Below are 13,030 nucleotides of genomic sequence, written 5' to 3'. Positions count from 1 at the left end.
AGCATCCCCAAATGACAACAGAGTTCCTAAGTACAACAGAGTCTAATCTGGCCCCTTAGTGTCAGAGAAACACTGCTTTTTACCATGCATTAGAGATTTCAACAGGAGAGACATGAGGTAGGGATACTACAGTCACTAAGACAACATGCAAATCTGCAGAACCTCAGCAACTACAAGTCAAAAAGCTTCCAATACGTTAGGATCTGGTAGAAGAGGGATATACCTTAGTGGCCAGTGTCTCAGCACTGAACTGACCCTGCTGGTTACAGCTGATATCGGTTAGGGAGAGATGCGACCCTGACCAAAGTGCTGCGACTCCTCAGTAAGCCTCTTCTCACCTGGGAAGTTCACGTGTTTCTCTGACATCTTGGCCTCAGGCAACAGCACAAGGTCCTGAGAGGCTTGTATTTTTCCCCTCAATTATCTGTCTTTTTTGAATTAAATAATCGTTTATTCTGGTCTAAATATGTAATAAATACATACCATTTAGTCGTCGCTGAAGTGCTTCTTCCTCTAGAGTAATAATATAAATTTGTTCATCCAGGTCCTCAAGAATCTAAATTTAAACATCAAACTATTGAATAATACATTACGTAAGTAGTGCTTACAAGAATATTTAGGCTATTTGGCCTATAATTTAGATAACCATTCAAATTACTAGGAATCTAAATTAAAAATGCTCAAACTATTCTACTGGCAAATTAAGTAGAAATTCTTAGTATATTAACTAAGCACATCAAAAGCTGATTATCACAAACTCTACATACATTTAAATTGATTTTTTTCAGTTTAAAGAATTAAAGAACTCTGCAACTCTCTCAGTGGCACACAAATGTATGAATTCTAAACATCCAGAAAGCTACATGCAGTAGTATCTCTACGCCCAAGCCAATATTATAGAGCCAGAGGAATAGATCACCCAGTCCAACACTGCTTTCTCATCTACATTAACCTGCATCATGTGTAAAACAAGAAATCCATAAACTAAATCACTACCATCAATACTTTCCATTTACATCATCATTATATACTAAAAAATTTCCACAAATATTAAACACTGGTATTATGAAAACCTTCCTATAGACAGAACCCTAGAAAAATAGTGTGCTAACATACACACCACTCACTACCACAGTATACAGCACTAGTAAAAACAACCACCAAAAAACCCCACTAATCAGTAACCAATTATATGGGATATTATCTGCTCTGTGTAAGGGTTGGTGTGCTTCATCCCCTTGATTCTACAGCAACCCTATGAAAAACAGACTGCTCTCGCTGCATCTTGTAATATGCCAAGAAACAAAGGTTTGGCAAAGAAAAGTTATCTGTCTTCAAAGCCTGTGCTCTTAGCCACTCTGGGCTGATGGGGACCTAAATATGGATCAGACTTAGTCCTTGACCTCAAACAGCTTATATTCTAGTGTCCAGGAGAGATATGAAAAGTCAAAAAGAAAAAAAAATTATAGAATTGAAAGTAATGTCATAACTGAAGCTAAAATAAAATGTTAACAAAAGTTCAGAGGAAGAAAGATTCCCAGCTGCTATTTGGGAAGAAAGAAGTCTTGGCAAATGGTTTTGATGGTAGTAGCATCTTACCCAATAGCTTCATTTACCAAAAGGAGGAAAGGCATTTTGCTCAGAGGAAATGACAAGCAAAACATACAGGTGGAGAGGTACAAAGTACACTTAGCAATAAAGTTGCTCGATGACTCTGGAGCTTATGGCAAAACAAGGAGTGGTCCAGAGCCCAGGCTCTGAAAAGAGCCTCCAGGTTCAAATCCTGCCTCATCCTCTCAGATCTGTGATCTTGTATAAGCTACTTGATCTCCCTGAACCACAGATAATTCAACCATAAAATAAGAACGCCATCACCTAACTTATGGGTTTGTCATCAGGATTAAATGAAATTATTAAGTAAATAAAGTACTTAGTGCAAGCATACAGCATATACTTAATTACTGAATAAATAACCATTATTATTGGATGTTAGGAACAAGAAAAGAGGCAAACATTAAAAAGTTTGAAGATGTTACTAATAATAGACAAGTTTGGGAGAAAATAAGCTTGGGGAGGTTGGATAAGTAAGTAGTTTGATTTTGTATCTGTTGAGTTTTCAGCTCCATAGGGTCTTCAATTATAGCACTTAAGATATACTGTAGTTTGTATTCACTATCTTTTTCTCACTAGAATTAGACATTTAGAAGTGATATGGAAGTGGCAGAGGTGCTCAGGAAAACAGAGCAGAGCACCTTTAGACCAAGGACAGAACTTTCAACATTTGCCTATTTTAGGGGGAAGAAAGTGGAAATGGAGAGAGAGACCAAAAAAACAAACAAAACAACAACAACAACAACAAAAAATCCAGAGAACTAGGAAGAAACTAAATGAATGCAATGTCACAAAACCTCTTTAAGAGGGAAGTAAATTTCAAGATTTAATAGAACATGTATTGTATTTGAGTGTGTGTACATTTATGTAGCAGGTTAAAAATCCATTTTTATTTTTTAAAAATACAAAGATTATTTATTAAAAAACTTTCAAAATTAAGCAAGCATTTACTAAAAGAATGTCTACTATGATATTCTCTCAGTTTTTTCCCTTGATGAATTATGCTGATAGGGAAGAAAAACATATAACCATAATAATTTCATAAATACTACTAGTGAAATATAAAGGGGAATATGAGAAATGCAGAGGAAGGAGCTTGATTATTTTAGCTTAAAGAAGAAGTGAGGCAAGGGTCAAAGACAGGTAGTAAATACAGCTGGTCTCAGAGCCAGGACTTCAGGAGGCTGTCAGGTGGCTGAAGCAGGTAAGAGGCAGAAACGAGAGAAAGACCTTCGACATGCCTGGGAAGGGGAAGAATCCAGGCTGCTCTGGGCACAGCAAGTCAGCTGTGAGACTGGCTAGAAACAGAGTCACCAGGGAAGCAATGGGGGCAGGGGCAGCTACAGGCAAATTCAGCGGGGGACAGCTGTGAAAGGCCTTGTATCATGTGAATAGCTTAGACTTGAGCTTGTAGGCAATGAGGATCCATGAAAACAATGTGACAATTCCCTAGATACAGGTAAGAATTATTGTCATTTTATTAAATATTTGACAAAATAGCTAGAGGCCCAAGTAACTTAGGGACAAATCATCAAAACTACTACCAACTGAAAATTATTTTTAAATGAATATACAGCATTTCTGAGATTAAAGGAAAAAGTATAATTCAATTAATCAAGATATAATATGCAGACAAATTTTCAGAAAATAACTGCTTTGTAAGTCAAAGAATATATATAGTAAACTTTGAAACACAAAAGTTACCATTTGATAGAAGATAATGGACTCCTAAAATACCTGTAAATATCTGTACATTTTGTCTTCAAATTTGCTAGAAGAATTCCTAGCTGAGTGCCTATAGTTAGTATTTTAAGAGCAAAAGCAAATTTGGTTTCCAAAGATGAAAAAGATTAAAACAAAAACAATAACAATTTGGGTTATAAACACGTAAAAATATTCTTCTGTTTCTGAATGCTAGTTTAGAACCTAAAAGATGTTCAAATGTAAAAATGTCTATTTAACAAACAAAATGGTTTACAACATCATACTCACTGTTGGCTTCACCAACAGCTGCCCCATGACTGTGAACATGCGGGAGAGGCCAACTGGAGTGCACACTGCAGAACAGAGAGAGCTCACTTCAGAGTTAGGAGAGAAACTGCCAGCCCCAAATAAAGCAAACTCAAAGACTCCTGTTGTAGGAAAATGCTTGTTTCCAATCTAGGTTCTCGCAGTGTTTTGTCACAGGGCTCCTCAATGTCACCATTAGAGAAGCTCTAGGGGTTCGTGCGCAGACGACGGGCATTCTTATACTTAAGGAAAGATTCATGAAGACTAAAGGAGGCGTAGGATATGCCAGATTCTAGCAGCTGAATAATAATAAGTATTTTCACTTAAAAGAAATTAAAGAAAACCAACCAGAGAACAGACTAAATTTCAAGTACTAACTGAATCGAGTATCAGACAAGAATATCCGAAAGTGACAACTATAACCTTACATCCTTTTACCTATTTTTATCTGCTTATAACATCTCTGAGATATGTTGTGATGCCTTAAGTAAAACAAAACAAGTTGTGAAAAAAAGACTGCCAATTCATCGTACAGAATTCCACCATTACCATTCAAAAGTAGAAGCTAGTGTTGTGATGGGGGGGGAGGCACGTGCATGTCTGACTCTCTCCCCCTCCCTCTCTCTTTCCAACTCTGTGCAAGAGGCTTTCTTTAGAGAAAAACAAAAGTATAATTTCAAGGTTTCAGTTTATCAAAATTTATCTTGAATATACAGAAAAAGTTAAGGGCCAACTTTTAAAAATATCTCCAAGCTGTTAAGGAATCTCATCGGGAAACTTGTCTGTAATTTTCTAGAACACAGAACAACTCTACTTTATTATCAATATTATGTCAGAAAAATACTTACAGAGAAGTAACAAACATCCCATCAATGATATACAGGAATATAAATAAGGTAGGTAGAACTCCCAGAGATCTATTAAAAAATGTAAATATCTTTTAGTGCATCCAAAATACCATACATTGATATATAGACTGACAATAAATTAATGTATAGTAAACATCATAATTGCCTATTTGAGTCTACTGAACCATATAATTTCTAAATTGTACAATAAAAAGATCTAAAACAGAAGAACAGGAAATAACCCTTTTGCAAAACCTGTTTGGAGGGAGAAAATGAGCCTCCATGGAATTTTAAGAACAGAAACCAATTAAGCAAAGGAAAAAAAAATCTGAAAAGCTGCTTGCTCATTCTACATACAAGAAACACACAAACATTCATTTCTTTCCTTAAACATGTCGAAAGACTTTTTAATTTTGTAAATTAACAACAAGGATTAACTATACAAAGAACTATTAAAATGTTTTAAAAAGTGAATGTGTAATTATATTCCAAACTGTAGTCTCCACTAGAGAAACTGGTTTAAACAAGTCAATCCGTACCATATAAAGATTCCATACTCGCAGCGTCATTGTCAATGAGTGCCGAGGCTACCCACACTATCCCAAGAATAAGCAAGGCCAGAAGAATAAGCATGACCAGAGTTTCTAAAATTCGGGCTCGGATTCCCTGAAAAATATAATAAAGATATAATTTTAATATTTTATTTCATCACATGAACAATTAGGTTTCTGTCTATATGAAAGCATAAAAATTCTTTGAAAGGAAAGGAAATTTACATTTATTAGCAGGACAAAAAACACTAAATGTTTACTGTTTGTAACGTTTAGGCTGACTTTTTTTTTTTTTTTAAGTTTTTTTTTTTTTTTTTTAAGGATTTTCTTTTTAATTAATTAATTTATTTATTTTTGTCTGTATTGGGTCTTCGGTTCGTGCGAGGGCTTTCTCCAGTTGCGGCAAGCGGGGGCCACTCTTCATCGCGGTGCGGGGACCGCTCTTCATCGCGGTGCGCGGGCCTTTCTCCATCGCGGCCCCTCCCGTTGCGGGGCACAGGCTCCAGACGCGCAGGCTCAGCAATTGTGGCTCACGGGCCCAGCTGCTCCGTGGCATGTGGGATCTTCCCAGACCAGGGCTCGAACCCGTGTCCCCTGCATTAGCAGGCAGATTCTCAACCACTGCGCCACCAGGGAAGCCCTAGGCTGACTTTTCAAAATTATGTAAAACACCATTAAGCTTTGAGGAAAGTACCAAAACAATTCTTCATAAAAACATTTTGCAGAACCATTTTAAACAATTAATTACTTTCCTAACACTTTCCACCAAGAAAGTAGATTAACAAATTTTTATCTGTGATTCTAATCAAGGGAATATAAGGCTAATTAAGGCATACTGCCAAACAGTTCCGTGAACACCCAACTTGGTGAAAGCACAAAGCACCATCTACTAGAGAACACAGGGGTTCTGTTAGCTCCCCACAGCCTCCAGAGCCCTCTAGTGTCCAGACGAAGAACTCCTCGTGGTAATCCAGCCTTAGAAACCGTGGAAATGGACAGTATTTATATCAATTAAATATCATCCCTTTCTCCACATTAGATAGAAATTTCATTAAATCCACGAGGCTGGAATATAATAAAGAATCATCATGCACAATTTTGTTTTAAATATAAAACAAATTCTGACCTCAGGGCCAAACGACAGGCCAGACTTATAAACTCAAAACCTACGGGACAAGGCAAAAACAAAAAATAAAACTTTCTCATATTCTTAGAAAGTCATCAAATGATTGAACCTGTACCTAAATGTAAAGATTCATGTTGATATTTTATACTGTAATGCACTAATTTACAACATCTAACACAACAAAATTATAACTATATCCATGTTTCTCAGTAAGTCATATAATCTTTCCTTCCATATTAAAAATAGTTTAAAGATATGAACTATAAATAAAAATCTAAAACATAGACTTATTTCAATTTTGCCCTAAATATTATTTTCTAATTTCTGAATTACAGCAACAGGTTGCACTTAAATCATAGCACCCCAGTTCCTCAAATTCAATAGGAAAGGAAATGTCCTAAAGCCACGGCCAAAGTGTTCCCAGCCCTAAATGATGACTCAGAGTTGAAGCGGTCTTTTCTTCCTAGTCCAGCCTTACCAGGACTGCCCCTGACAGGTTAAAATGTGTCTTCAAATGGAAGAGTCAGGGCACCTTACACACTCATAGCAAGGGAGGCTGGTAAACCAGAGTGATGACGACCTGTATTTTATTTAACACATTAGATCTCATAGTAGCTATTACTCAAGTGAGATGAAACAGGAACAGTCACAAAATGCACTACTAAAAAATACACTCCTACTTACTGAAGAACTCTCTGAACCTACACTTAACACATTCAAACCATTAGGATACCAAAACATGACCACTACCTTTTAGCACTGATTTTTTTCTCTCTTCCTCTCTTTCTAAGCAAGAACCTTTTAATCACACATTAAATATTATCTGGAAAGTCTATAAATAAAACAGATAAAAAGAGTAAGCTCTGGAGTGCATGTGTTACACCCCCTCAGCTTTGTCTTTTCCTGCCTCTGACTGGAGCCCGAATCCTGCATGCCTCTGACCAGCCGATGGGAACATCAAAGCTCTCAAAACATGTAACACGTGTCTTAAGTGTTATGATGTACGAGCTAAACAGTAGTGCTACTTGGAACTGTTTGAGACCTGACGTCCAAAAAAAGGGCATTTTAATAATACATGTTATAATTATTATACTAAGCAATTACAATGTAACAATAAGTTTAAGTGTTATAATGATAATAAGTTTGGGGAACCAATCACCAGTAAGACTTACACACATCCCCTGATATCTTGGTAAGGAGTATTTCTTCGCAGCTAAATTTGTTTTTCATCAGATCTGTCTCTCTGTGTTAGAAGGCAGTGCTCCGTGGGTCTCTCCCACTTCCGTGCATCTCACAAGCACAGGCAGGGGCAGTCCGCATTCTGGACTGTCTTTTCAAAGACTTCTGTACAGCAAACAGCCTTGGAAGACAGAGATGGTGTCTCTGCAGTAGAGGCAGGTCTGCTTACCGTACAGTGTGAAACAGAAGGTCCCCCCGCAGAGCACAGGGCAGGCAGGCTTGCTTGCACCCCATTACAAATAATGCGGGTTCCCTAAATGCAGGGCTCCTCAGCCATGACACGAGCCCACTGTGGGGACAGCTCCCACCTGGGCCGCATCACCCCCATGGGGCTCGGGGTCCTGGGGAACTGACAGGAACAGGAGGCTCCTGTGCCTGCACGCTGAGAAATGAAGCCTCTGACCCAGGAGTCTGTGTCTACAACCAGAGTCTGCGAGTCTGGCAAACTAACCTGTCAGCTTGCAAGTACCATAAAATCTCAGACCTCTGCAGTTCTGGAAAGCTTTGGGCAACAAGAATGGAAAGCTCACACGGCTTTCTAGGTAAGAACAAACAAGGGCCCACACAGGTTGGGTTCAGGGCTACAAGAAGACCCCCAGGATCGAGCCGTGAATCCTCTCACCCAGGCCGTAGGCAGGCAGGAGAAGTAAGGGCCCCCATGACCTGGCAGCTGGCAAGTGTCTGGGGTCTGAGCTGTGAAGGGGAGTGAGACAACCCACTGGCAGTCTGGCTACGCTCCCTCTCCCTGAGCAGAAGCAGGAAGGGGTCTTATTGTGACGATGTACAGCAAGCCTTGCAAGGCCAATTGAAAGGAACTGTCCTATCTAGGACTACGGTTACGGGGAACTATTTTTCTTGTATACTTGGTGCCTTGTTGTATTTTCCAAATTTTTTAGAGTGGATGTATATGACTTTAAGAAATAGGAGAACAAACTAATGTTGTTCTAATTTTCAATTTTTTTCTTACAATAATAAACATCCAAGAGTTTGGCACCCATAAGAATAACTTTTTAAAAATATCCAAGTTCGGTTTATGAGATAGACAGTATAATAAGCTCGTTAAGAGCCCCAACTCTACCAGCAGACCACTTGGGCTCAAATCCTGTCTCCGTCACTGACCAACTGTGTAACCCTGGGCAAATGCCTAAAGCACACTGTGCCTCAGTTTCCTCCTTTGTAGAACGAGTTTATTAATGACACCCCTACTCCGTGGGTTGTTATCAGAACCAAATGAGCTAATACTGCAACGTGCCGAGCTCAATGTCTGGTACCTAGTAAGGATTAACTGTAATAACTCAAACTGCTGCCTTTGTGTTTGGAATCTCCAAGGCTTGGGAATTCGCATATCATTTGTCTTTCTCAATTAAATTTATACCACCTTCTAATGCCACCTTGTCACTCTTTCCCATCTTTGCCACCCACCATGTACAGACCTAGAAGAAACAATCCCATCTTTCTTGATATATGAGCACCCAGTTCACAAGAGCTTCTCATCACATCCCCTGCCACCCTAAGTACCATACACGCTCATAATGAACCTGACCTGCGTTCTACTACGGCCGCCCACACAGCTAACCAGACCCCATCATCTCTCAGGGCCACCTCTGAGATCTCCCACGGTGAAGCTGCCCCTCGGCCCACAGCCTCCTAGTCTCCTCCGATCTTGCAGCCCTCCAACCTAGCTCTAACCCAGCTCTAACCTAGCTCTATGTCCTCATCATGATAATCTCTCCTCCCTTGATCTTCCCAATCCCTCCAATCTGTCTTGTTTTCACTGTCTAAACCCCACGGTGAACTAGTATATTTTGATGATAATTCAGTATCAATAATACTCTAGTATTCCTGGCCCTTTTAACTTCCACCAGGCCACTTTAATTCCACCTGGAAGCTCACTCCAAATTCTCAGCACTGTTAAAGAAATCTACAAAATCATGAGAAGTGTTGGCTACTACGTTCCAAAGCGCCCTTCAATGTTCCCGGCAATCCTTACACTGATCGCCGGCTAATAACTCCCTCAAAGGTTCTTAAATGTGTTCCAGTCTCCTTGACCCTAATCTCATGCCCTGCGTTCTTAACTACAGCTGACCTTACCTCTCCCTTAGTAAGACACAGCTGGGTGGCCTGCACGTCCCCTCAGCTCCCTTCCCCTATCCCTTGGTTTCTCTCGCCATTCCGATTTCTTTCATTCTGTAAAGGAAAATACCTCAGATCCCTTTTCTCCGATGGCACAATCTTAGATGTCCATCCTTTCACAAGCTGTATCAGTGCTTCTCAAACATCAGCGTGGAACAGATTTACCAAGGGGCTTGTCAGTTCCTGAGTACCTGTACAAAGTGGCTCCTCAGTCAATTCTGATGAAGATGGTCTACCAGATAGACTCTCTCTTCTTCCCTGGATGATCTTGCCTCCTCACGTGGCCAACGACTCTCAAATATATACCTCTAGTCCAAATATTACCCCTGAGGCCAAGATCCATACATCCCAATGGCCACCTTGCCTTAGATATCTCACAGCTAACCTTAAACTGAATTCTAAAATCAAATTCATCATTTTATCCCTTAGACCTGCTCCTCCTTCAGTGTCCCATACCTCAATAAATGGCATCATTATCCACTTTGTTGTTTTGCCAGACACTCTGGAAACACCCTTGTCACCTCCTTTCCTGCTGTACCCCACCTCTCCCCAAAACACATACACACACCCTGGACCCTGGTCCAGTCGAACACCGAGTCCTTTCGATTCTCCTATGTAATTACGACTCAAGTTCATCCACCTCTCTTCCTACTGCCATAACGTCTATCTGGTGGACAACACCCCAGCCTCCTAGCTATTAGTCCTACATCCACACTCTTGTCTCTCCCTGACCTGGTGCCTACATCGCATGGAAATGTGATCTTCTCAAAAAGCAAATCTGATCATGCCACTCTTAGTCATAACTTACTAACAGAGGTACAGGCCTGCACCTGGGAAACAGATGCATTAATGCAACAACAAACAATAAAAATCAAATCTCATGTGGTACATATATACAATGGAATAGTACTCAGCCATAAAAAGGAACAAAACTGGGTCATTTGCAGAGACGTGGATGGACCTAGAGACTGTCATACAGAGTGAAGTAAGTCAGAAAGAGAAAAACAAATATCGTATATTAACGTATATATGTGGAATCTAGAAAAATGGTAGATGATCTTATTTGCAAGAGACACAGACGTAGAGAACAAACATATGGATACCAAGGGGGCAAGGGGAGGGTGGGATGTATTGGGAGATTGGAAATGACATTTATACACTATTGATACTATGTACAAAATAGATAACTAATGAGAACCTACTGTACAGCACAGGGAACTCTACTCAATGCTCTGTGGTGACCTAAATGGGAAGGAAATCCAAAAAAGTGGGGATACATGTATACGTATAGCTGATTCACTCTGCTGTACAGCAGAAACTAACACAACATTGTAAAGCAACTATACTCCAATAAAAATTAATTTAAAATTTAAAAAATTTAAAAAAAAAAATTGAACCTCATTAGCACCATTCTCTAACTGAGGTGCTGCGTAAGTATGTCCTTAAAGTTGGGCCTTACTCTTTTTTCTGCTGTTTAGATACTGCGCAAACTAATTATAGATGAAAAAAGAACAAATTATTTATGATTAAATAGCATAGAACAGTGCTGTCCAACGGATATTTCTGTGATGATATAAATGCTCTATTCTGTGCTACCCATTAACATAGCTAATAACCATATGTGTTTATTGAGTACTTAGAATGTAGCTACTGTGACTGAAGAACTGGTTTTTAATTTTACTGCATTTTAGTTATTTTAAATTTATATAGCCACACATGGCTAATGGTTACCATATAGGTCAGAGCAGACTACTAATAGTCTGTTTCTAACAAAATCTGATATAAGCACTCTCTGTACTCTCAAGTACTTTCTGGTCATTTTCCTAAATTTAACCTTGACATAAAATTCTTTGAACAGCCTGGTTAAAGTAACAGCCTCTTTTAACATGCTATAGCTCTAGATTAGCCTCTTTTAACATGCTATATAGATTAGTGTTTCAAGTAGAATTTATGTCAAAGAGAAGAAATCTATTACTAAGTTTAAAAATTACTCCATTCTATTTACATAAAGAAAAAATACATTCTCTCATTCAGAAAAATAGATAGCATTTAAAATGCAACCTAAGTATAAACCAGTCTGAAAGTGACAATGAAGTTAAAATAGCAACATATTTATCCACATATACTTACAAACTAAGTCCCAAATAAATCTCTTATGTGATTAAAAAGTATATGTGAACAGTCTTTCTAAAAGGAAACAGCTATCAATATTATCACTCCAAGAGTATGCTTTTACTATTATAAATATGTGAATAATATCAAGAAAAAAATGTCTAAAATGTACATTCACATGCTTAAGCAAATAAGAAACATTTAAACAAATAAACCTCTGTAGTCAAAGCATATGAACTCTTCAAAAATTTATTTCAAATTGATCAACATTTCTTTTGAAAGATAACAAATAACTCATAAAAGAAATCTGCTCATTTTCGGTTATTAATCTAAATTTAAAGAAGAGTAAATTAGGAATTATAGAAAAGGCTGCCACAGAGCAAGCCATCAAAATTATGGAATATGATTATACCTGTTTATGAAATATTGAAGATAACTGATGTAGTTAGAAATAACTGTTATACTGACTTAATCCACTAGGAGGCTAGGACAATTATGTTTTCCTTTTGTTATTTTTATTCCCTTTTTGTGATTAAATGGGACAAAATCAGCCCAACTTGAAATCAATTAAATATCATACTTATGAGCTTTAGCAAAACCAACAGAAAAATATAACAAATCTTTTCATTAAATGCAATGTGGCAGAGTTTTTTACCTTCAACAACTTTAGAACAGAGAGAAGAGAGGTGAAGGGATTATAAATAATCAGAAACTTCATTTGTTAATCTGGCATCGACTGGCTCATATGAGTGCCAAAAATATACAAATTGTTATCACTACCTTTCTTGAAATCAGTAAAATATTACAAAGCCTAAAGGGTACAGGCTTTGTGGCATGTAGAGTGTGAGCTTTTTGAACTTTTGTATGTGGTTCTGTCTGCAAAGTAATGAAAAGCATTGTGAGAGCTTTTATCACTACCATTAATCACCAGCAGGACAGCATATAAGCAAAAAAATATGCCTACTGCTCATTTTTCCATTCAGAGTCAGAATCAGGAGCTAGGCAGCCCCAAGGGGAAGGTCCCTATCAACGCCACTCTTGCACACACTGAGCTGAAAGATGTACCAGATGTCAGAGTAACTTACCGAGATACCCCGCAAACAACAAAGGGGCAAAACACTGTCAGAGCGGAAGAAGGTTCCCATTGCTCATCTTAAAAATTAAGAAAAGTCTCCTGAATATAAGATCGCAGAACTGTAAGAACTACTTGTCATCAACAGTTGTACTTGCTCACAATTTTCACACAATTGTGAATGCTTATACTATGCCATACAGTACCAGGATTTCATGTACTTCGTAATGTATTTATGAATACTTGTCTTAACCCCTCCCAAAAACCATAAATCTGTTACCTTAAAGAAACTCCATCCCTTTTATTAAAATCATAGTGTAATAAGCAC

General features: G+C 38.3%; 1 protein-coding gene across 10 annotated transcripts in view; it reads right to left on the bottom strand.

The window, feature by feature from the left end:
* Positions 1 to 13,030, bottom strand: part of LMBR1 (limb development membrane protein 1) — a 163,716-nt gene that overhangs the window by 79,830 nt on the left and 70,856 nt on the right. For all 10 annotated transcript variants that reach the window (XM_057549899.1, XM_057549889.1, XM_057549890.1 and 7 more), the window contains 4 exons: positions 5,009 to 5,135; positions 4,470 to 4,538; positions 3,604 to 3,668; positions 484 to 556 (listed from right to left, as the gene is read on the bottom strand). In XM_057549899.1, the coding sequence (XP_057405882.1) occupies positions 484 to 556; positions 3,604 to 3,668; positions 4,470 to 4,538; positions 5,009 to 5,135 (334 nt within the window). The remainder of the gene's footprint in view (positions 1 to 483; positions 557 to 3,603; positions 3,669 to 4,469; positions 4,539 to 5,008; positions 5,136 to 13,030) is intronic.

Source organism: Balaenoptera acutorostrata, chromosome 7 (genome assembly GCF_949987535.1).
Source record: "Balaenoptera acutorostrata chromosome 7, mBalAcu1.1, whole genome shotgun sequence".
Taxonomy (NCBI): Eukaryota; Metazoa; Chordata; class Mammalia; order Artiodactyla; family Balaenopteridae; genus Balaenoptera; species Balaenoptera acutorostrata.
This window is presented reverse-complemented; position numbering and strand designations above follow the sequence as displayed.